Consider the following 24,095-nt stretch of genomic DNA (forward strand, 5'->3'; position numbering starts at 1 on the left):
TGTCTTTTAAACGTTTGTAAGTGAAATGGCCACGAAATCAGAAAAAGCTTCTACGTAACCTCGATCAACTATATACACACAAACCATGTGCATTGGTAACAGATCAATGATATGACTGACGTGTAACGGGTGGGACTGAGATGTACAGGAAGTTCTCAGAAATGTCCGACACACATCAGGTAGGTGCCTCCAGCAGGTGGTCATAAATACGGTTTATATAATTACATTTCCTTAACAAAATGAAGAAAAAAAATTATATTAAAATAAACGTTTTGTTTACAATTACCATCCGGATCAAAGATATAGTATTCTATTTTATTGTCATTTACTTACTTAACGCAAAATTTAATGGTTAAAAATCTAATACAACGCGTTTGTACCATTTACAAGTGTGTATGAGGTCAGTTATAACTTTGTTAAACACAAAATGTTTTGATGTTGTCGTAGTTTATCAAAGGATTAAATGTAAGTCGAAGATTGCTGGTCTATTTGATACAACTGTAAACTCAAAACAACCCTGATGTAATTTATATTAAGGATGTACTTTTGTTATTAGCTTAGTGCGAGGAAACACCTCAAACCAATAAAAAACCTAACACTACCAAAAACTTACCTAAAAATCATAAAATATATCCAAATATGATAGATAACATAAAAATGTTCAACATTTGTGTTGAGTGAACTTCATTCTCATGTCAGACTGGACTATATATAACACTTATCTCCCTTACATTGGAATACCAAATCGAAGGAACAGCAAAAATATTTTGAATATTGTATTAGTTTGATAGCTTTGTTAGTTGGAAAGGAATATAAATGGTTGGGGAAAGTAGATTGCCCAGCATAACAGTGAAAGAATTAGATAGTAGTGGCAGTGAATTTAGGATGTTGGTCATGTTTTGGAACATTTTCTTCAGATTGATAATGTCAATAGAATTGAAGTTCTTATAATACAACCCGCATGGTATCATTATTTAGTACTGGTCAGCTGCGACATATCCAGATGACTTCCTCAACCAGCAACCTGAAAAGGTTGTCTTCCCTGTTGACTATTATGGAACTTTCCCATTCAGTGATATGATTTTTCTCAGTGGAATGACCTATTAGTGCTGATTTATTGATCTGAGACTGACTATGTTTTCACTCTGATCTAGTGATTTTTTTTTGTCATCATGGAATTCCATGTTTTTATGATGTTCATTAAGTTGCCCCTGAATCTCCTGCTTGTTTCTCAAATATGTGATGCATCACAGTTCTTGCATTCTATTTTGTATACACATTCTACGATGTTCTCATCGGGTATCCTTAGGATAGACTAGGATATTTTAGGTAGTCTTGTGAGGTTTCATGGCTGTTGCAATGACCACAGTAAATCCTATGAATGGTTTTTGACAGGCCTTTGATGATGTAAGGAATGACTGCTTGTCCTTTTTCTTGGTATTTTGTCTTTTCTTGGTATTTTGTCTCTTAGTCTTTTTTAATTTTACTAAATTCATTGTTAACTTCCTGCATGGCCCCATATGTTCTCATTGTGCTCTGGATGTGAGTTTGTTCTTGCTTCTTATTATTTTGTGACAATCGCTTCACATTTGTTGTTGGGGCCAAACAAGGAATCTTTAAAAGTCTTTCCTTGTATAAAGTTATTTTGAAAAAAAAAAAATTTAGAATCTCTTTATTGTTCAATATTAAGGAATTTGACAAATTTTTGGTCTGAGGCATCCATGGTTTGACATACAAACAGACAAAGAGAACAGTTTTTTATATTGGAAAGTTTATGGAACTAAGTATGCATATAAGTCTGTAAGTGTGACTGGCTCTGATCAACCTTGGGAGTGATACAGATCCATTAGATTTATTTATATTGAAACCCAGGGAGTGATACAGGTCCATTAGACATCTCATTCATATGTGTATTGAAACATCATTTATTTAATATTTAGTCTTATCTTAGGCTTAAACTGCTCTTATCAGTATGATTGGTATGCCTTTCAGGCATAAATTGTAATGTTTTCCTTTCAGGCATAAATCTTGTAATGTTTTCTAAATTTGGCATTGACCTTTGATCAAAGTTTGCATATGTATGTTTCCAGATCAATTGACCTATTGAACCACACAATTTTATTCTTTAAGCTCAAGTTGAATGGCTGTTCATCCACAATTTACAAAATCAATGTTGATCCAAAACACTTTTGCATACAGAAACCTTATATGATGATACAAACCGTTGTGATATGTATATGTATGCAGACGATACTGCAGCACAGACCCACACAAAATCACTGGATATTGCATACAGAAACCTTAATGATGATGCCAAGTTTATATCAAAATTGTGTAGAGTCAGCAAATTGTGTCTAAATACAGAAAAAAAATGAAGAAATGATTGTAACTGATTCACAGAGGAAATGTAAGTTACAGGGTGATTTTGTCTGTTGTTATTGATAATGTAAATATTGAAAATATAAGTAATGAAAAACTTCTTTGATTGTCTATAGATAACTCTCTCTCTCCTAGGACCATCAATTTGCCAAAATCTATAAAAAAAATATAATTTCAAATTTTTCAGATGAAAAAGTTTGGACCATTTATAAGTCAGTGGTCTTGTATGATGTTTTATAATTGTTTTATTGACCCACGTATGGATTACTGCTCCACTGTCTGTGGCAACAGTGCCAAAAATAATGTTGTAAAACTAGAGCGTCTGCAGAAAAGAGCAGTAAGTATTATCTTAACCTGTGATTTCTCCACACCTTCCTGTGATATGTTTAAGCACCTAGATTGGTTGCTTTTTTTGTAAACAAGATTTATACAATCAAGCTGTTTTAATGTACAAGGTGTTTAATGATTTAGCTCCATGAAGTTTGAATTGTTGTACTTCTTTGTTTGATGTTCCTAGAGATCTACTAGATTTTCCTCTTCACATGTTTTTACCTGCCATCTCACAAATCAAACATTTTTAGGGAGCTCTTACACAGAATCCTTTACTAAACGATGTGAGAAATTCTATTTCTCTTTTAGCTTTTAAGAAATCTGCAAAGAAATTTTATATGGAATGATATCTCACTGTCCCTGTTGCTGACTTGCCTGTGATATGTATTTTATAATTTTATTGTAAATATTGTATTATATTCTTGACCATATGAAAGACAAGCATGTTGGTCAGTATGTTATCAGAATGAATTAAATCAATTATTATTATCATCAGTAGCTTCTTAATATTCCCACCAATAAAATATCTGAGTGACTATCATAAATTAACAAAATTTCACACATTTATTTCTCCCAATGAAATCAAATATTTTCCCTACCTAAAGACCCAAGTTCTCCAAGGGTGTATCAGTCAATGCCAGAGACTGTTTTCTATACATATAATAGGTCTGAGTCTACTTGATTGCATTTTCAAAAGTTTCTTGCTGTGTTGAACCACTAACATAGTTGGAGCAGATTTCCCATGTTGAAGAACTCTGACATTTCTGTACTCAAACCTGGAATTGATCCATGTTTAGGTGTGCATGTGCATATACTGTAAAATTTATAAAGTCGCTGGTCTTGTACATTCCTTTTGAATTTGAATTTATGCCAATAAACAATGTAGGATTCTAACCATAAGGCCATAATTTATACATGACACAAACAGCAGTTGACAGAGAAAATGAAAATTTATTAAACATCAATACTAACTTTACCTTGTTCAGGACATAGGAATAAAAATCTAAACTAGGTTTTGGCAATCTTAGGGGCTGCTCACTATCTAACCCTCCTACTAAAATTACAAAAAAGACAATATAAACTGGTACAAAGCAAAGATACAAAAACCTATCTAATTACAAATAAGCAAAATTACTTACAACATAATTAAGTGAAAGTGGGGCGATCCCCGGGCAACCTCAAAAGCTAACACAACCACCAGGCGACCCTGAAGGTTATAAGGTGAAGTGGGCAACCCCACTGCAACACCGAGCGATCCCGAAGTTGTGATAAGTAAGAACTCATTGCGAGTCACCGAGCAATCCCAGAATTGTGTAATTAATACTCATTGCGAGTAAAGTGTATGCACGTGACTTACAGTCTTTACATAGACTTATGAACAACATGGAAATGGAATGATGTAACAAATGTAAGTACAAAAAACAAACATAAAATGAATTGGGGGTATAATTCCCCAGAATTAAATGCCCTAATTCCCCAGAATTAAATGCCATGTACGTGACTTACAGGGATGAATCCCGGCAGGTACATAGGATAGTGAAAGCTATATCAATATGATCTCTATATAACATACAACATGAACATGATAATGAGACAAATAAAGTAAACCTATAACTAGCAAGTAAGCAGACCAAAAACTATAAATGTAGAAAGGAATGAGAATGGACCGAAAACCATATATAACACATAGCAACAAAACAAGAAGAAACTGTGCTGCGAGCCGGCTACCCCAACCTTCCCAGAAGGGTCAGGGAGGTAGGTTTACCCAATGCTCCGACCAGCTGGCCAGTGTTGTCTCACTTGATGGCCTTAACCTATAGCTATATGTACCTGAACAAGTGGGGAAAAAAAAAAAAAAAACTAAGAAAATCATGGGTACAAGTAATGACAATGCAACAAAAATAATACATGTACACGAAAAAAAGACAAATCAAAACTGATAATAACACAGCAAAGAAAAATAAAAATAAAATATAAAAAATGGTGGAACGGGCGGCAGGTGGGTGCAAGGAACAAAGAGACTCGTGGCTAATCTTCTTATACTAATTAAAACTGACCGATCACATGACTAAAGGAAGCTGACCTAAAGTAATACTGGAAACCCCCTCTAAAGATCAATGACCACTGACTGATCACGTGACTAAAGGAAGCTAACCTAAAGTAAAACCCAGACTGAATGAGATGAACTTACAAGATTAAAAGCAAATTTAACAGAGAAAGGATTTGGCAAAATTAATCATGTATAAACAATTATTTAGATAAACAAAATAAACATCATAACATCATACAATATCTACACTTACATCACATACTCTCTAGATGAAGTTTACATACCACAATGTGTGTAGTTATCAATTTTCATACGTGGCAATTAGGCTTGGGCAAGAGTAAAAGTCTTGCCATTACCATTTGTTAGGAAACCATGTTTGCTTTTATCAATTTGATGTAGTTTATGTGTTACTTACGTCTACTGCTTCCTGTATAAAATGGCAGAACTTGCTGCTGTTCTAATGATGTGTTTAAGGTAATTAATTGTCTTTGACATGATTTATATGTCAAATGTAAAATTAACAGAGTATATTTAATGGTTTCCCGTTTAACATCATATAATATTTCATGAGTATGACAGAATATATGTATGTTTTTCACTCATATGATTCTGTCATACTTGTGAAATATATATCTTTACCGGGAAACCATTTAATTTTCTTTTATTACATTTTTAAGGGAAAACAAATGAAAACAGATGATCCAAACATAAATAAAGTGATTTAAAAAAATTCTGGAAAATATTAGCACACTTTTTGACATCAGATAGTTTGATGTTTCACTTGACAACAAGATGGCAGCATTTTGATCAGACTGCTTTATGTTGTATTTTACTGTTTTATGTTGTCATCATTAAGAATTGCTTACAAAACTGTTTTTCTATACCAAATGAGAGAAAACCAGAAATGCACATGAGAATGGAAATAACTTATTCAACCTACATTTCATCTGTCAGAACAAGAAAAACCAAGGGATTTCAGTGCAGTGACTGGAAAGCACCGCTCTGGTTGGTCAAAAGAACAAAAGTTATCTCATCAGTGGAAAAGTGATACCATCACTATTGATAATATTATCACAGAGTGATGATACAAGTTTTTATCACATTTATAAATTCCTATATTTCACTAGCAAAAAGGTAATAAAATGATTGGAAATCCTAAATCTGTCAATTTATTTAAGATCATCATTTGTATTACTTTCTCACTTATACAGCTCTATTTCTCCCTGAACAGCATCCATGTCTATAAAGCTCCACGGTTGAACTCTAGTGATGATACGGTCCTGTGAAGGTACATGATTTTATCGTCAGTGGGAACATTCTTGTGTTTGTACTAAATGACTACCGTCATATTACTGTTTATTTTAAGTTAGTGTTTGTAAATATATCTTTATTGTTTGCATACATGTCAAGTAGGAGCTTCATTGTGGAGGATTTACGAGTAAACAGGGACTCCCTAAACATCTCGTGTCTGTATACATGTATAGTGATACTGTAGATAGACATCACATGTGTACATGTTTAGGTATTTTATACATGTCAAAACACATCAGATGAGAAACCAAAATGTCGGTATGTACTGTGCATGTATATCAAATTTCAGCTACATGTATTTGCTTTATACTGCTTTTTAAAATTTTTATTTTCATTGTGAATTTATCATGATAGTGAATATTGCACTAAGATACCTAGTAAAACATATTGAAAGATGAAAGTTAGTGATGAAGAGGTCCTCCTGTAGATTATTTAATGGGAAGAAAGTTTCCTGGTGTAAAGGATTGAATTCAAAGTTCTAAAATATAACCAGGTAGTTCATTACAGTCGTCTATGATTTGAATTGTATTGGTTTGTTACATAATACAATATGAAACCGTGCTTAACACACCATGAAATTTGGCTAGATTGTATATGTAGAATTTGTTAATAATACTGTTTCAATGAAATTTTGTGTTTTTCCTAAAAAATTAGTTTAAGATGGTTTTAGGATAAGATAGTAAGTCTACTGCTTCTAAATATAGGTTTACTTATTTCAGGTTTAGGGTACAAATGATTTATTTATATACGTTTCACTTTAACCTACTGAAAATATAATAGAATATTAAAATAATTTAAAGTTTTGGTATTTTGAAAAAGATAATATATCAATTAGGTCTGACCACTGACCAGTGGATTCCTTTTATGTCTGTACCAGTATGTCAACAAAATGGAAGTGAGGACTGACCACTGACCAATAGAGTATTAAAACATCTGTATATGTGTGCCCACACAATGACAGTGGATTGTCAAGTGGAGTCCTATTATGTCTGTACCAAAATGTCAACACAATGAAAGTGAGGACTGACCACTGACCAGTGGAGTCCTATTATGTCTGTACCAGTATGTCCCAATTGTGTCTGTACCAGTTTGTCAAGACAATGGAAGTGATGACTGACCACTGACCAGTGGAGTCCTATTATGTCTGTACCAGTATGTCCCAATTGTGTCTGAACCAGTTTGTCAAGACAATGAAAGTGATGACTGACCACTGACCAGTGGAGTCCTAATATGTCTGTACCAGTATGTCACACACAATGAAAGTGATGACTGACCACTGACCAGAGGAGTCCTATTATGTCTGTACCGATATGTCAACCCAATAAAAGCGATGACTGACCACTGATGGACTAGCGAATTTCAGTGATGTCTTCACCAGTATGACCACACAATGATACTGAGGATGTCCACTGAACAGTGGAGTCCTATATATAATGTCTGCACCAGTATGACCACACAATGACACTGAGGATGACCACAGAACAGTGGAGTCCTTTATATAATGTCTGCACCAGTATGACCACACAATGACACTGAGGATGTCCACTGAACAGTGGAGTCCTATAATGTCTGCATCAGTATGACCACACAATGACACTGAGGATGACCACTGAACAGTGGAGTCCTTTATATAATGTCTGCACCAGTATGACCACACAATGACACTGAGGATGACCACAGAACAGTGGAGTCCTATATATAATGTCTTCACAAGTATGACCACACAATGATACTGAGGATGACCACTGAACAGTGGAGTCCTATAATGTCTCCACCAGTATGACCACACAATGACATTGAGGATGACCACTGAACAGTGGAGTCCTATATATAATGTGTGCACCAGTATGACCACACAATGACATTGAGGATGACCACTGAACAGTGGAGTCCTATATATAATGTCTGCACAAGTATGACCACACAATGACATTGAGGATGACCACTGAAGAGTTGAATCCTATAATGTCTTCACCAGTATGACCACACAATGACACTGAGGATGACCACTGAACAGTGGAGTCCTATATATAATGTGTGCACCAGTATGACCACACAATGACACTGAGGATGACCACTGAACAGTGGAGTCCTATATATAATGTGTGCACCAGTATGACCACACAATGACACTGAGGATGTCCACTGAACAGTGGAGTCCTATATATAATGTCTGCACAAGTATGACCACACAATGACACTGAGGATGTCCACTGAACAGTGGAGTCCTATATATAATGTCTGCACAAGTATGACCACACAATGACACTGAGGATGTCCACTGAACAGTGGAGTCCTATAATGTCTGCACAAGTATGACCACACAATGACACTGAGGATGAGAACTGAACAGTGGAGTCCTATATATAATGTCTGCACCAGTATGACCACACAATGACACTGAGGATGACCACTGAACAGTGGAGTCCTATATATAATGTCTGCACCAGTATGACCACACAATGACACTGAGGATGACCACTGAACAGTGGAGTCCTTTATGTAATGTCTGCGTATGTTCACAAAGACATTGGGTGTTCACAATGTGAAGTCTCTTAGTACTTAGGTCACATTTTGAGCATTGCCATTGGACATTGTTTGTTTTTATATTTCAGAATGGATTGGAAGAGAAACCATTATATGAGCCATCTGTTCTTCATGATATAGATTTCAATGGGTGTCACTGTTCAACATATAACCCTGAAATTTCCCACATGAGTCCAGGAGAGGGGTTGGTGATGAGGCCTCTGTGTAGAGGAGACTATGATAGAGGTATAAATTATACATTAAGTGGTTTCAACTGTATTCCATTTATAAGCCTAGTTAAGGGTCTAAAGTATCTATGGAGAGGGATGTGGTAAGGACATATTTTATAACAAATTTCAATTATAAGCCCAAGGGAGGGTCTAAGGTATCTATTGAGAGGGGTGTGATGAATATATAAGATTACATTTAAAAGCCCAAGGAAGGGTCTATTAGATACAGATTATCTCTGTATGGGAATTTCCTATACAAGCCTGAGGGAGTGTTTGAGGTATATATGTGTAGAGGACTTTTATGGTGGTTCTTACACAGGCCAGGGAGGCATTGAGTTGCACATGGATAGGTGACTTTCACAGGTGTATAGATTTCTTACACAACCCAAGGGATGTAGAGGATTTTTACTGGGATATAGATTTCTTACACAAGCCCAAGGGATGTAGAGGATTTTTACTGGGATATAGATTTCTTACACAAGCCCAAGAGATGTAGAGGATTTTTACTGGGATATAGATTTCTTACACAAGCTCAAGAGATGTAGAGGATTTTTACTGGGATATAGATTTCTTACACAAGCCAAGGGATGTAGAGGATTTTTACTGGGATATAGATTTCTTACACAAGCTCAAGAGATGTAGAGGATTTTTACTGGGATATAGATTTCTTACACAAGCCAAGGGATGTAGAGGATTTTTACTGGGATATAGATTTCTTACACAAGCTCAAGAGATGTAGAGGATTTTTACTGGGATATAGATTTCTTACACAAGCTCAAGAGATGTAGAGGATTTTTACTGGGGTATAGATTTCTTACACAAGCCCAAGAGATGTAGAGGATTTTTACTGGGGTATAGATTTCTTACACAAGCCCAAGAGATGTAGAGGATTTTTACTGGGATATAGATTTCTTACACAAGCCCAAGAGATGTAGAGGATTTTTACTGGGATATAGATTTCTTACACAAGCCCAAGAGATGTAGAGGATTTTTACTGGGATATAGATTTTGTATACAAGCTTTAAGGAGGGTCTGAGGTATATATGTATGGATGACTTTTATAGAAGTGTATATTTCTCGCACATAGTATAAAGATATGACAAGGATCTTATTTATCCATGCCTTTTCATACACAATTTAATGATGTTAAGTGGGCATTATATCTAACTTATTTGTTCTGCAGAAGTAGGCAACTAGGAACAATCGATAGCATTATTTTCTGTCTCTGCATTATAATCCTTCTTTATTACGTTGCAGGTTACATACAACTACTCAGTCAACTGACCACTGTGGGAGAAATCAGCCGGGAAGAATTTGATGGTGAGTTATCTAGTTGTGTTGCAAAATGATATTTGCTTGCAAAACTTATCATTTTTATTGGCTGTAAATGTCATACCAGTTCAATGCTTGAATTTGTACAATCTTACATGCCCTGAATTCTGCTCTATAATGATTGAACTAATATGTTTGACCAGCACGGTATAGCAGTATGGAAGGCTGTCTGGACAGTTACTACATCACTGTGGTAGAGGACAAGGAGACTGGACAGGTGATAGCATCAGGAACACTTGTCAAGGAGCAGAAGTTTATACACAAATGTTCAGCTGTAAGTAGAGACAAAGTGATACTTCATGTTGATATCCTGATATCTAATGGGTATCCATCACTTCTGTATGTTTAGGTCAAGGTTACATATTCAGAATGTCCCTTGAAGCATCAACAAGGATGTACTATTATGACAAGCTCTGTTGGTCTCTTACAAAGTCTACTTACTTAGAGATAATAAGTTCCTACTAAAATATTCCATGCTTTTGTTCAGTGAAATAACAGAAGCTTTTTATCTAAATATTATAATCTTAGTTATTTTACAACAATGCTGTAACAATTTTCATTACAAAATAATGAATACTGTTCATCAAATGGCTTGTATGATAGCATGCATGGTTTCTTAGAGGAAGAAATTCAGAGTGTTTGTAAACCAGCCGATCTCATTTGATAGATTTGTACAAATGAAGAATTACATGTGCACAATGTAACTCACTTGTATTGCATTTGCTGTCTATCTCCTATTGAAAAACAAAAATGTAACACTACTGCAGTAAGATGGCATAATATGAAGAACAATTTCCAGGTTCAGTATGACAGTATCTTGTATAAAGATTTATTATGTTACAGAGAGGGAGAATAGAAGATATAGTTGTAGACAGTAAATATAGAGGACGACAACTTGGAAAATTGTAAGTATAAACTTCTATTTATGTATTGTTGTCCAGGGCAGACAACTTGGCAAGTTATACTGTTAGCAGGGGCAGACAATTGCCCTGGTTTTGCTGTTAGCAAGGGCAGACAACTTGGCAAGTTATACTGTTAGCAGGGGCAGACAACTTGGCAAGTTATGCTGTTAGCAGGGGCAGACAACTTTGCAAGTTATACTGTGTGTAGGAGCAGACAAATGGGCAAATTAATCTCTAAGTAGGGGCAGAACAAATTGGAAATATAGTTTATGTTTAGTTTAGTTAGGTAGGGTCTCCATAGTGTAGCCATAGGCTACCACACTGAACATCATGTGGGAGACCCTCCACATACTATCCAGAGCAATTGGGGTAAAGGGTCTTGCTCAGGGACACAACCATGACTATAGGAAGAGAAGATAACTGGGCAAATGATTATTTACTAGTATATTTATTAGATTATTTGTAGGGACAGACAACTGTTTCAGTTGTGAGTAATCAGCTATCTGATGTTGTAGGGTCAAAGCTAAGGTCATATTGATATCTGATTGACATTTCAGTTACAAGTAAGTCATTATAGGACATATAGGTTTGATGATTTGACCCCAATCATACAATAGCTAGTAGGACATATAGGTTTGATGATTTGACCCCAATCATACAATAGCTAGTAGGACATATAGGTTTGATGATTTGACCCCAATCATACAATAGCTAGTAGGACATATAGGTTTGATGATTTGACCCCAATCATACAATAGCTAGTAGGACATATAGGTTTGATGATTTGACCCCAATCATACAATAGCTAGTAGGACATATAGGTTTGATGATTTGACCCCAATCATACAATAGCTAGTAGGACATATAGGTTTGATGATTTGACCCCAATCATACAATAGCTAGTAGGACATATAGGTTTGATGATTTGACCCCAATCATACAATAGCTAGTAGGACATATAGGTTTGATGATTTGACCCCAATCATACAATAGCTAGTAGGACATAAAGGTTTGATGATTTGACCCCAATCATTCAATAGCTAGTTAGAGATAACCAGAGGTCAGTGAAAATTTCAAAAATGAATTAAACAAAATTTGAAATATTCTTTTTCATTTCACAGCTGTATTTTTGTGGAAACAGGTCAGATTGAAATATTTTTGAGTGCTAATTTAGTATTTAACATTCTTGATTGTTCAGTGGCAGCAATATGAATTTTTCACTAACCACAGTTAACTATAACTTTTCAGGAACCATGGCCAGATGTTTCAGTTGTTTGTTTGAAGAATTATCAAATTAGCACTAGACAGATGGCTTTTAATATACTTTCATAATGATAAGTTGATCATATTTAACTGATGAAAAATGTTTCCAGGTTGTGGTAGTGTATAGTTACAGTTCCACTGTACACCTTATAGACTTACATTCATCCATTTATAGATTATATGCTCTGCATTCCTTTCTCCACAGAATACTGGACGTGTTGACCATTCTCAGTAAAAAGGTTGGCTGCTATAAAGTGTCCCTTGAGTGCATGGACAAACTTGTTCCCTTCTACTCACAGTTTGGATATAAGAAAGAGGACAAACAGAACTACATGTGTCGACGTTACAGTGACTAGGTCTCAATTTATCTTTGTGGTGTGTTCAGGTGTCTTTCTTAAGCTGGCTAGGAATAGGTATATATGTGGTCAGATTGTGATATGATGATTGATCGAAATTGAAAGATTGGTCTGAAAAAAGTTTCAACCATTCTTACCATTGATTTTAAATTTAGCCCATTATTGACTATTTGTATTTAAACCACTGAATTATTTCTATAAACATGTGGACTATCTCTTCATAGTAATCTTACTATATAATAGTACTCCTGTATGACACAAACCACAGGAATACTAGTCTTGTTTGATCTGAACCAAAGGTATTTTTCTTGTTTGGTTTTTGATATTATATGATCTCATATTGTTTGTTTAGGATATGATCTGAACTTTTAATATTATAGTTATAGTGTTTTGCAATGCAGAGTAATCTGTCCTTGTGACGAGATGTTGATTGTGATGCCATTAGTTTGATTGAGAAAATTATGTCATTTTTTCTGACATTACTTTCACAAACAAATAACATAACAAATCAATACCTGCTTCCAAGGGTAAATAACTCTGCAATACAAAAGGACAGAATAGGCTACATTTGGTAAAATTTTCATGACAGGATGATGAAAAGATCTGGTTCACATTACTCTTGAATATGTATCAATGTAAAACAATGTAAAATCATATATTTTCCTGTAACTCAAATTTCATGATTTTTGCAAAAAATATATATTTTGTTGGCCGTTGATTATAAGGATAAGTCTTGTTTGCGTAATCAACTTGTTCTACAATCCATATCAAATTATATCTGTTCATCATTTTGTGGACATATAAATTCCTGGATTTAGAATACCGATGATTTAATGAAAATAAATACCCACAAAAATGAATGATTTTACAGTAGAAATTATCTGTAGATACTTGGGTAAGAAATGTGTTTTTTCTTTAAATCTTTTGGCTTTTTAAATTTAACATTGAATGTTTGTGTATAAGTAAGGTTGTTATATAAGAAAACAATGATTTTAGTTGAAGAGGACTAGAGATACACTGTATCAGTATTAATCCAATTTGTATGGTGATTCAGTTGTGGGACATTAAATATGCGGTTTATGTCTTATCATGCAAACCAGATGCTTGATTTATTTACTTGTAGTTCTATATATATATAGTGCTTACCATACTTTACACTATGCCTTGTCCAATCCTGTGTTTCCCCATGACTCATCAGTTTACAGTAGCTGTGGTAATGTTGATATAAAATAGGGATTATAAATACGTACAATACAGTTTTGTATCTTGTGTGATCTAAAACATGTGAACTGAAGCATACCTTTTAAACTCAGACTTTTTCAATTTATTACCTGCTAATTATCCTACAAATCTACTGTGTAATGTATATTTTGAAATTAAGGTTCAAGATGAACCATAGTTATTGTGTTTTGTCTGTTATCCTGCGTTGTTTTTTTTTTTTTTTTTAAACATTTTAATCTTCTTTTAAAGTTCCACCAATGGGATTCAGCTGAAAGTTGCTTGGAATGATTCCGAGATGGTCCTGATTAAGCACAATTTTTTGTGACATTCTGAAATCCATTATGACCACCATCATAAAAAGCTTCTACTTAAGTTCCACTGGTTCCATTGAGCTGAAAATGGTTCGGAATATTTAGGAAAGGAAGCCAACTATGTATTCTTATTTTTCAGCCTCTTCAAAAATTATGGCTGCCATGACTGCCATCTTGAAAAACACCTTAAAAACTTCTTCTGTGGTTGTAGTTTTTGGCCAAAAATTCAATATGGCAGATATTTTGTAACATGATTGCACAATCATGATTTTCCTGAACAACACCTATTTCAAACCTTATCTCTAGTTTCAACATTGGGATTCAGCTCATACTTGTGCGAGATGGTCTTAAACAATGTTGGATTTTTTTCTAGGTTGGTTTGAAATCCGATGTGGCCGTCATGATTGCCATCATAAAAAGACACATTCTGAAATTAATTTCTCCAGTTCCATCAGAGATACTGAGCTAAAACATTTTTGAGGTATTTTTTTCATGTAAAAATTACTGTCATATATAGGTTTTTATAGTCAGATGATTGTTAAGGCCCATGGGCTTCTTGTTCTCTAATTTGGGTCATATTGTTTTGAGCATATCCATAAAAGTTATTATATAATAGTTATTATGATACTTGATGACATTCAACTGGGATGATAGTAGTGTTAATAATTCAGATTGCTTTACAAAGGGCCTAAGTTTGAAGTTTTAAGTGTAAAACAAAAACCAATGAATTTACAACTACCGACAAGTGTATAGCTTTACATGTTGTACCTGTTAAGAGAGCCTCTTTCACTAAATGTTTTGAGACAATCAGTCAAGACTAGCTTTGAATATACCCTGGTACATGCGTCTAACTGTTATTCTTATCTATCTTCTGTTAGCGTATTTCGTTTTGTCATTTTTTTTTATCAGATACTGTAAACATAAATATTTTAGTGATAATCTGATGTGGGAGCTTATATTTGTGCTAATTTTGACTTTTGTTTATTGTTTGTATATAGCAATTATTACTGATGCATGAATTCATCATTTTGCTTATCTGCCAAGTGATAATGCACTTAAAGTTAGTTAATCTTATCTAAATTTAGTTAATTTACAGTATAATCTATTTGACATATGAAATTCAATAATTGAGGATATTTTTCTTTTGTTAAAAATCATCACAATCATCACTCATTAATTACTTCAGTATCTGCAATACCTGCATGACCTATTTCACACACTATCATAACTATGTACATGTACTATTTTGATATCTAATTACATTTAAACTATTGTTTTTCGAAACTTAAACAATTCAAACAAGTTTTAATGTGGGTATGTTAATTTCGCTATCAGATTAGATTGTAAATTTATAAATCCTGATGGTCTAAGAGTAGCTAGTAATATACACATTAGTTGAGGAATTTTACTGGTTCTGTTGTATGTATTGACAATTTTCACACACAATATTGTGAATGATGAAGCTGTAATCTAAATTAACTGTAACACTGGAGAACCTGAGGAATATGAAGTGTTGGTTTATCATTGAGTAGATCCCTACCTTGCAGGACAGAAAGTTGTCATTTGAATGAAGTCTACTTTATGTTTTAAGGTCAGCCTCAAGCTGTTAAACGTATGTAAAAGAACAGATCTTAACCCTGATGGGTGTTTACACAATTGTGCAGTAACAGTTTTTGGCTTATCATGCTACATACCAGTGATTATTCATCTTAATATATTTATTATTTTGAGATATTTTTGAGACACAATGTTTATTTTACATTACTTGCTTAAATCAATTTCACACGTTTTTTGTTTCCATCTTGTTGTAAACCGAAGACAACTCACACTAGTTAACGTATTTAAGTATTTATCGACTGGATCTGTTTACTTTTATTTATAAAGGTGCCTATATAAAATGATATTTAACTGATGTTATCAGAATGTGCAATTTTTTTTGCATAATTGTTTGTTTATTTCAAAGAATCTCCTAAACCAAAGATATTTTGATTATAAACTATAAACTGTCTGTTCATATTATACCATATAAAGGATGTGCACCTACACTGTACACATTATAATACATGTATATAAGTTTTTAGACAATATACAGTCCATACTCAATATACAGTTATAGATATACAGTCTGTACACATTATATATAGTTACACAGTATACAGTCTGTACACATTATATATAGTTATACAGTATACAGTCTGTCCACAATATATATAGATATACAGTATACAGTCTGTACACATTATATATAGTTATACAGTATACAGTCTGTACACATTATATATAGTTACACAGTATACAGTCTGTACACATTATGTATTTTTATGGCATGGTGCAGCTTCTGGCATCCATTTGTCATCTGGCTTCAACTTTTTTCTTTAAACAACTTCTTCTCAAAAATCTATGAACCAAATGTTTTGATATTTGGCTGGTATGTACCTAGGATAAAGCCCAACAAAGTTTGTAAAAGAAATGACTTTGACCTATATTTAAGGTCACAGGGGTTGAATTTGCTGAAATATATATACCAGGTGAGTGCTGCAGGCCCATTGGGCCTCATGTATATAGTTATCTGTTCTGTATACAGTCTGTAAACATTATATATAGTTATCTATTCTGTATACAGTCTGTAAACATTATATACCCAGGTATAATTATCTGTTCTGTATACAGTCTGTAAACATTATATATAGTTATCTATTCTGTATACAGTCTGTAAACATTATATATAGTTATCTATTCTGTATACAGTCTGTAAACATTATATATTGTTATCTATTCTGTAGACTGTCTGTAAACATTATATATAGTTATCTATTCTGTATACAGTCTGTAAACATTATATACCCAGGTATAAGTATCTATTCTGTATACAGTCTGTAAACATTATATACCCAGGTATAATTATCTGTTCTGTATACAGTCTGTAAACATTATATATAGTTATCTATTCTGTATACAGTCTGTAAACATTATATATACCTTATAGTTATCAATAATTTATGCAGTATATACACATTTCTACACTGCATACACATGGATCTATATATCATAAAATGTGACAGGCTTATGCTATTCATTTTGTTAACTCATCTTTATGCTAAGAATCTGGGATATTTATTTATTTATTAAGGCTTTGATGCATCATACTACATGGTTTTTAGTGTTGAGAAGACTTGCAGGGCAGGTATAAATTTCTTAACCTACCAAGCATCACTGGGTTTTTCCCAAACATGCAGTATGGTTTTTACCTGATCTACCCAAGCTTTAGTCAGCATAAGCTACAAGCTGCTAGACCAACTTGATTCTTTACATTACATTCATGTTTTGGAATGCATGCATTAATCTTTAACATTTCATAAAAAATAAAATGTGATTTTGCTCTGTGGTCTTTTTTCAACGTCCCATTGTTTAAAAGAAAATCAGTATTTCCTAACTTTCAATATAAAAAACATCCTTATTTTAAGGTATATTTTCATTGTTTGCATATCATTTTGAATGCTTGAAATTCTGTTTCATTTGTCAACTTCGGGATTTTAGGAAAATACAAAATTTTAAAAATGCATTTTAGCCAATTATCAAATGTATTTGAGTACTAAGCCAATGAAATATTTAGTGCATAAGCATTTCTATAAGGGAAGGAACTTGTGGAATTGTATATATGAAATGTGTATTTTAGTCCCAATACTGTTGTACTTTTAGGTTTGTACCAAACAGTGAGTTGGTGTAAAACCAAGAGACAAATGTGAGGAATACCTTATTGTTATAAAGAGTTTATTTTTGTGGTCAGAAAATCATAGAATATGAAACATTATTTGGTGTATAGTCAGGTTATACAGCTTTTCATTTAATGAGAAAGTTGAATAAGTATGATGTACTTGAGATGAAATGTAAAAGTGTGTAAGCTTGAAAATTAATTTGACAAGTATACTGGGGTTCAGGCCAAGAGGCCAAAGTTATACATGTGACTTATGATAAGATGGGTCATTCTGGATCCTGCTATGCATTAATTCAGGCTCAATTTACAGAATGTTTGGTAGCGTTTATAATATGTTTTCATGTCATAGAGGTATTTGCTATCACTGGTGTTATGATAAGCGGAACTTAAACAATTAAATAAAGTATGCAATTACTACAATATAAGTGTTGTCTTTATCTGTTAACACTGACATTTCCTATCTTGTTACTTTACAAATTCTGTCATTTAGTGAATTTTTAGCCTACTATCATCAGATGGTAGGCTGTTTAAATTTCCCTTGCTACTTGGTTATCTATTCTTCTTGAAAAGTACTACGGGATATTTCTCAAACATTGAAATAAAGGTTTTCCTTAATACAGGCCAATTAAAAATCAGATTTGCTCCATCCCACTATTCTCCTTAAATGGAGAGTAGTGGATTTGAACAGCTCTCTTTCATCAGATTGCTCCTTCATCCCTTGTCGTTCCCAATTTTTCAAACAAACAGGTGGCCATCTTAGATTTACAGGTATTGTTTGTTATATCTTGAAGTACTGGATATTTGTCTTCATATGTAGGTTTCTCTCTGTTTTATTGCCCATGTTCAGTATTATGAGGATATATTTAAAAAAAACAGGGAAAATGTAAAACAAATATATATCAAAGGATGGTGGCAACAAAAGAGCGAACATTTATATCAAAGGATGGTGGGCACAATGATTCCTCTGGGATATCATGTTTGTATCCAACTTTTCATCATAGATGTATCCACAAAACAATTACACCTGGTGACTTCTCTCAGAAAGAAGTACAACATACATAACAATTATCTAATATCAGACTGAGACATTCATATATATGTATCTTTTATTCTTAACAAAACGCAATGATTAGGCAAAACATAGTACATAGCATGTGACAGTTGAGTATTAATAAAATTTAAACTCATAACTCTGTATCATTTCCCCTATTTAATAATACACTGCATTACACATCAGTCACACATTCTTAATCAATTTCACATACATACATGTACTGTTATGTATATTTATTTGGGTTTTTTTTCGTAATCGCCAACAACAGTCAGGTTATTGCACTAACCTGATACACATATTAATTTTAATGGTCTTAGAAAAATTAACTTTCCTGGATTTTAACCAGTTTTCTTTCATGTAGATAATATTTCTATCTATAGCCCTGACTTTGAATAAATTAATATGTAAAAACAAAAACTACAAATCAGAAGGTATAGTTGTAGTCCTCATATGCTGTTTCTTCTAAATGATTTGCATCATTTAATACAGCTATGTAGTCTATCTCAAGCTGGAAAGGGCCTTCCACACCATCTGCCATGGTGATTCCGATATTTTCTATGTTTTGAAGATCAGGAGGATATTGGTGATCCTGGTTACGGCCTTTGTGAGTGAAGAAAAACTTGGAGAATGGTATCTACAATGATAAACAGAAAGTGCTGTTACAGTATTTTGCCATTAAAATATATAAAAATGTGATGAATATTAATCATTAACTTGGTTACATGCCATTGTTGTAAGTCACACAAAGAACTGGGGGTGGTTGGGTGGGGACGAGTCTTGTTTGTTGCTCCTATATTACTAGTCATTGGAACTTTATATCTACGGTATTGGTTCACCTTGGAGAGGAAGCAAGCATCTAAAGTAGGTCACTGTAACCTACATTTTGACTTGTTACTGGAGCTTAATACTCAATGTATGGGTTCATCTTGGTAAATGAAGCCATGTGTCATTTGGGGACTGTAATTCACAATATTGTGTGTATAATGAATTGGGAATATGGTACTCCTCTCTCCCCCACCCCCCTGTCAGTAGGGTCCCCCTCTAGTATATAATGTAGTTACCATGGCTACCTGCCAGTAGGGTCCCCCTCTAGTGTATAATGTATAGTTACCATGGCTATCTGCCAGTAGGGTCCCCCTCTAGTGTATAATGTATAGTTACCATGGCTATCTGTCAGTAGGGACCCCTCTAGTATATAATGTGTATAGTTACATTGGCTATCTGCCAGTAGGGTACCCCTCTAGTATATAATGTATAATTACCTTGGCTATCTGCCAGTAGGGTCCCCCTCTAGTATATAATGTATAGATACCATGGCTATCTGCCAGTAGGGACCCCTCTAGTATATAATGTATAATTACCTTGGCTATCTGCCAGTAGGGTCCCCTTCTAGTATATAATGTATAGATACCATGGCTATCTTCCAGTAGGAACCCTTCTAGTATATAATGTATAATTACCTTGGCTATCTGTCAGTAGGGTCCCCTTCTAGTATATAATGTATAGATACCATGGCTATCTGCCAGTAGTAGTATATAATGTATAGTTACCTTGGCCCAGTATAGTATATAATGTATAGTTACCTTGGCTACCTGCCAGTAGGGTACCCCTCTAGTATATAATGTATAGTTACATTGGCTATCTGCCAGTAGGGTACCCCTCTAGTGTATAATGTATAGTTACCATGGCTATCTGTCAGTAGGGTCCCCCTCGAGTATATAATGTATAGTTTCCTTGGTTACCTGCCAGTAGGGTACCCCTCTAGTATATAATGTATAGTTACCTTGGCTATCTGTCAGTAGGGTACCCCTCTAGTATATAATGTATAATTACCTTGGCTATCTGCCAGTAGGGTCCCCTTCTAGTATATAATGTATAGATACCATGGCTATCTGCCAGTAGGGACCCCTCTAGTATATAATGTATAGTTACCTTGGCTATCTGCCAGTAGGGTCCCCCTCTAGTATATAATGTATAGTTACCTTGGCTATCTGTCAGTAGGGTACCCCTCTAGTATATAATGTATAGTTACCATGGCTACCTGCCAGTAGGGTACCCCTCTAGTATATAATGTATAGTTACCTTGGCTATCTGTCAGTAGGGTACCCCTCTAGTATATAATGTATAATTACCTTGGCTATCTGCCAGTAGGGTCCCCCTCTAGTAAATAATGGCTATCTGTCAGTAGGGTCCCCCTCTAGTATATAATGTATAGTTTCCTTGGTTACCTGCCAGTAGGGTACCCCTCTAGTATATAATGTATAATTACCTTGGCTATCTGCCAGTAGGGTCCCCCTCTAGTATATAATGTATAGTTACCTTGGCTACCTGCCAGTAGGGTACCCCTCTAGTATATAATGTATAGTTACCTTGGCTACCTGCCAGTAGGTTACCTCTCTAGTATATAATGTATAGTTACCTTGGCTACCTGCCAGTAGGGTCTCCCTCTAGTATATAATGTATAGTTACCTTGGCTATCTGCCAGTAGGGTCCCCCTCTAGTATATAATGTATAGTTTCCTTGGTTACCTGCCAGTAGGGTACCCCTCTAGTATATAATGTATAGTTACCTTGGCTACCTGCCAGTAGGGTCCCCCTCTAGTATATAACGTGTAGTTGAACTGGTCAGACCACATTATATCATATGCCCGTTTCATCTGAAGGTTTATGTAGTACGGTCTTCCATCTCCTCTTACACGCAACACAAGATGACTATATATTCCTATATCATCTATAGGGCGTTTCCTTTTGAATGATATCTGTAAAGGAAAGTTCCATGATGATATGATAAATGTGATACATTGGCTATAAAAATTGACATTGTTACTGCAAGCAAAAAGGTAAGCTTAAATGCTTAATTGAAATCAATACATGAAATTCTTAGTTCTAAATATCATTTGTACAAATTTGATAGTCACCTTAAGCTTCATCGCAGTAAGCATCTAGCTACAATACAAATAAATATCACAACTCCAGGCCCTTTGGTTATTCAAAGGAAGGCTTTGGGCTTAAAAATGTCCTGCAATTAAGTGTCACTATGGCATTTTTTTTTTGAAGACTTACATAATTAGAAGGAGATTTCATGTTGCAGTAGCCAGCATTCTTTGAAATACCATCTTTGGGAACTTGTTGAGAGAGGTATCCATGAAAGAGTGCATTATTGTCTTTACTGATTGACAGGTTAACTGAACTCTGTCCCTCCAGATTGTCTCTGTCAGCTGTCAGTGTCCATCTTTCAACACTTTCCTTTCCACCAAACTTCCACAAGTACTCATAAGTACCATGATCTAAATTCCATCTATCAAGATGACGAAGTCTTAATTTATCTTTTATTTCCTCTGTAAATAATTTAAATTCTCCCTTCTGTAACTTTAAACTTTCAATAAATCCCTTCTTTTTCTTGCCGTCCAAGTCGTCATGGTAACCACTCTTTTTGTCCACATCAAAAAGGTTGACAGATGTGGCAGTTTGTATCACCAGAGGCTGATATTTTGGTTGGAGAAATTGACGACAACTTTTTGCCACTTTAAGGGCTGTCATGGTGTTAAGTCTACAAAAGAGAAAAACAATTTAATTATCTTCTTGATCGAGGTGGCTGGTTTTAAGTTTGGAAAACATGGATTACAAGCTGAATACTTCCCTTTCCCTGATCATAGAAATAGACATGAAACAGACCATCATTACTCACCTAACAAAATATGATCTTTTGCCTTTTCACTATGGAAAATATCTCAACACATTATGCCCCAGTGACCTTGATAGTTGGTGAAAGTGTTTCACTCCAGCATGCCACTAACCAATATCATGACCATTGTCCTGTAAAATTTGCGGTGATCTGTCGTAATCTAGTTTTAGACTGCTGTTTGTGATATGGAAAAGTAGAGTTACTTCCCCTTATCAATGAAACGTGCAGGTATAATCTAAGTGACACATGATGATATAAGTTGACCAATGGGGATACACTACTTTTGATCTGTTATTATTTAACATATATACAGAAGTTTAAACATATTTATTTGGGCTTTTCACTATCGATGGTAGACCCATGCCAGAGGTAACAGTTGGTGAGGAAAAGCTTGAAGTAGTAACAGACTTCTGCTACCTTGGTGATATGTTGTCATCTGGAGATGAATGTGAACTTGCTGTAACAATAAGATGCAAGTCTGCATGGAAAAAGTTCAGAGAGCTGCTTCCAATCTTAACAAGCAAACATCTGTCTATCACAACAAGAGGTCGCCTTGGGTAGACCAAAACTGACCTGGGATGACTTAGTGAAACGGGACTGTACATTCCGAGGAATGGGCGACACTAATCCAATGGATCGCCGAACATGGAGAAGGAGACTTCGTTCTCGACTGGACAGCCAGGCCTTACCCTTGGAGAAGGATTAATCAAAGGCCTGGATGATCTAAACTGGTTAATGATGATGATGATGACCTATTGTTATTGTTACCTGGCCTATTATCATTCTTCCGATATTTGTGGAATGAAAATCTTTTAATTGGTAAGAGATGGAGTAATAATCTATTCAGTACTTTGTAGGTACATTTCTGAAGATGTATGGGTAAGATTTAAGTAGATTATGAATCCAATATTGCTGCCATAATGTCATATGTTAAAAACTTTAAAATAGCCATATCTCGAAATTGTTTTGAATGTAATGAGTTAATGCAATTATATATCATTTGTTGATAATTCCTATATCTAACTTTTCCCCATTACATGTTAATACAAAATATGTCAAATAAAAAAAAAACTTGCTGTTGGCAAAGGTCACAAATTTTTATTGATTATTTTTTCCGTTTTTGTTCCTTTTGAAAAATTCTAATACAGATCAATGATGAATGTGATTCCGATGTAATTCACCTAGCGTGAAATGGTTCTCAAGGGGTCAGAAACTAATGTGCCAAGGATATATATATCGCTGTGGTTTCAAATGATCATTTGATGATCTACAACACGACAGTTTCAGTAACTGCGTATATATATTATTGACGTGTATGTTTTCATGGCAAATGTTAAACAACATTGTTCTCTACACATATATATATGGTAAATACAGACCTCTATTTCACATACCTAACATGCACGAATCCATGCGGGGGCGTCACTGTGA

General features: G+C 34.5%; 2 protein-coding genes across 3 annotated transcripts; one reads left to right on the plus strand and one right to left on the minus strand.

Moving 5' to 3' along the window:
* The first annotated feature begins 102 nt into the window (after positions 1–102).
* On the plus strand, positions 103–18,337 carry LOC132562242 (glucosamine 6-phosphate N-acetyltransferase-like). Its single transcript, XM_060226978.1, has 6 exons — positions 103–179; positions 8,686–8,842; positions 10,084–10,146; positions 10,302–10,432; positions 11,002–11,063; positions 12,529–18,337. The coding sequence occupies exons 1-6, from the start codon at positions 141–143 to the stop codon at positions 12,677–12,679; spliced, it is 603 nt and encodes a 200-aa protein (XP_060082961.1). The 5' UTR covers positions 103–140; the 3' UTR covers positions 12,680–18,337.
* Positions 18,338–19,018: 681 nt separating this feature from the next.
* Positions 19,019–24,091, minus strand: LOC132562253 (complex I intermediate-associated protein 30, mitochondrial-like). Of its 2 annotated transcripts, none has more exons than XM_060226992.1 (4): positions 24,059–24,091; positions 22,043–22,529; positions 21,550–21,738; positions 19,019–19,614 (listed from the first exon to the last, which is right to left on the minus strand). In XM_060226992.1, the coding sequence occupies exons 2-4, from the start codon at positions 22,517–22,519 to the stop codon at positions 19,405–19,407; spliced, it is 876 nt and encodes a 291-aa protein (XP_060082975.1). In that variant the 5' UTR covers positions 22,520–22,529; positions 24,059–24,091; the 3' UTR covers positions 19,019–19,404. The 2 variants fall into 2 exon arrangements, with proteins under 2 accessions (XP_060082975.1, XP_060082976.1); XM_060226993.1 differs by having other exon boundaries at positions 24,044–24,077.
* Positions 24,092–24,095: the final 4 nt, after the last annotated feature.

The sequence above is a fragment of the Ylistrum balloti genome, unplaced genomic scaffold (genome assembly GCF_031769215.1).
Source record: "Ylistrum balloti isolate Yb309-2 unplaced genomic scaffold, AGI_CSIRO_Ybal_v1 Utg371384, whole genome shotgun sequence".
Taxonomy (NCBI): Eukaryota; Metazoa; Mollusca; class Bivalvia; order Pectinida; family Pectinidae; genus Ylistrum; species Ylistrum balloti.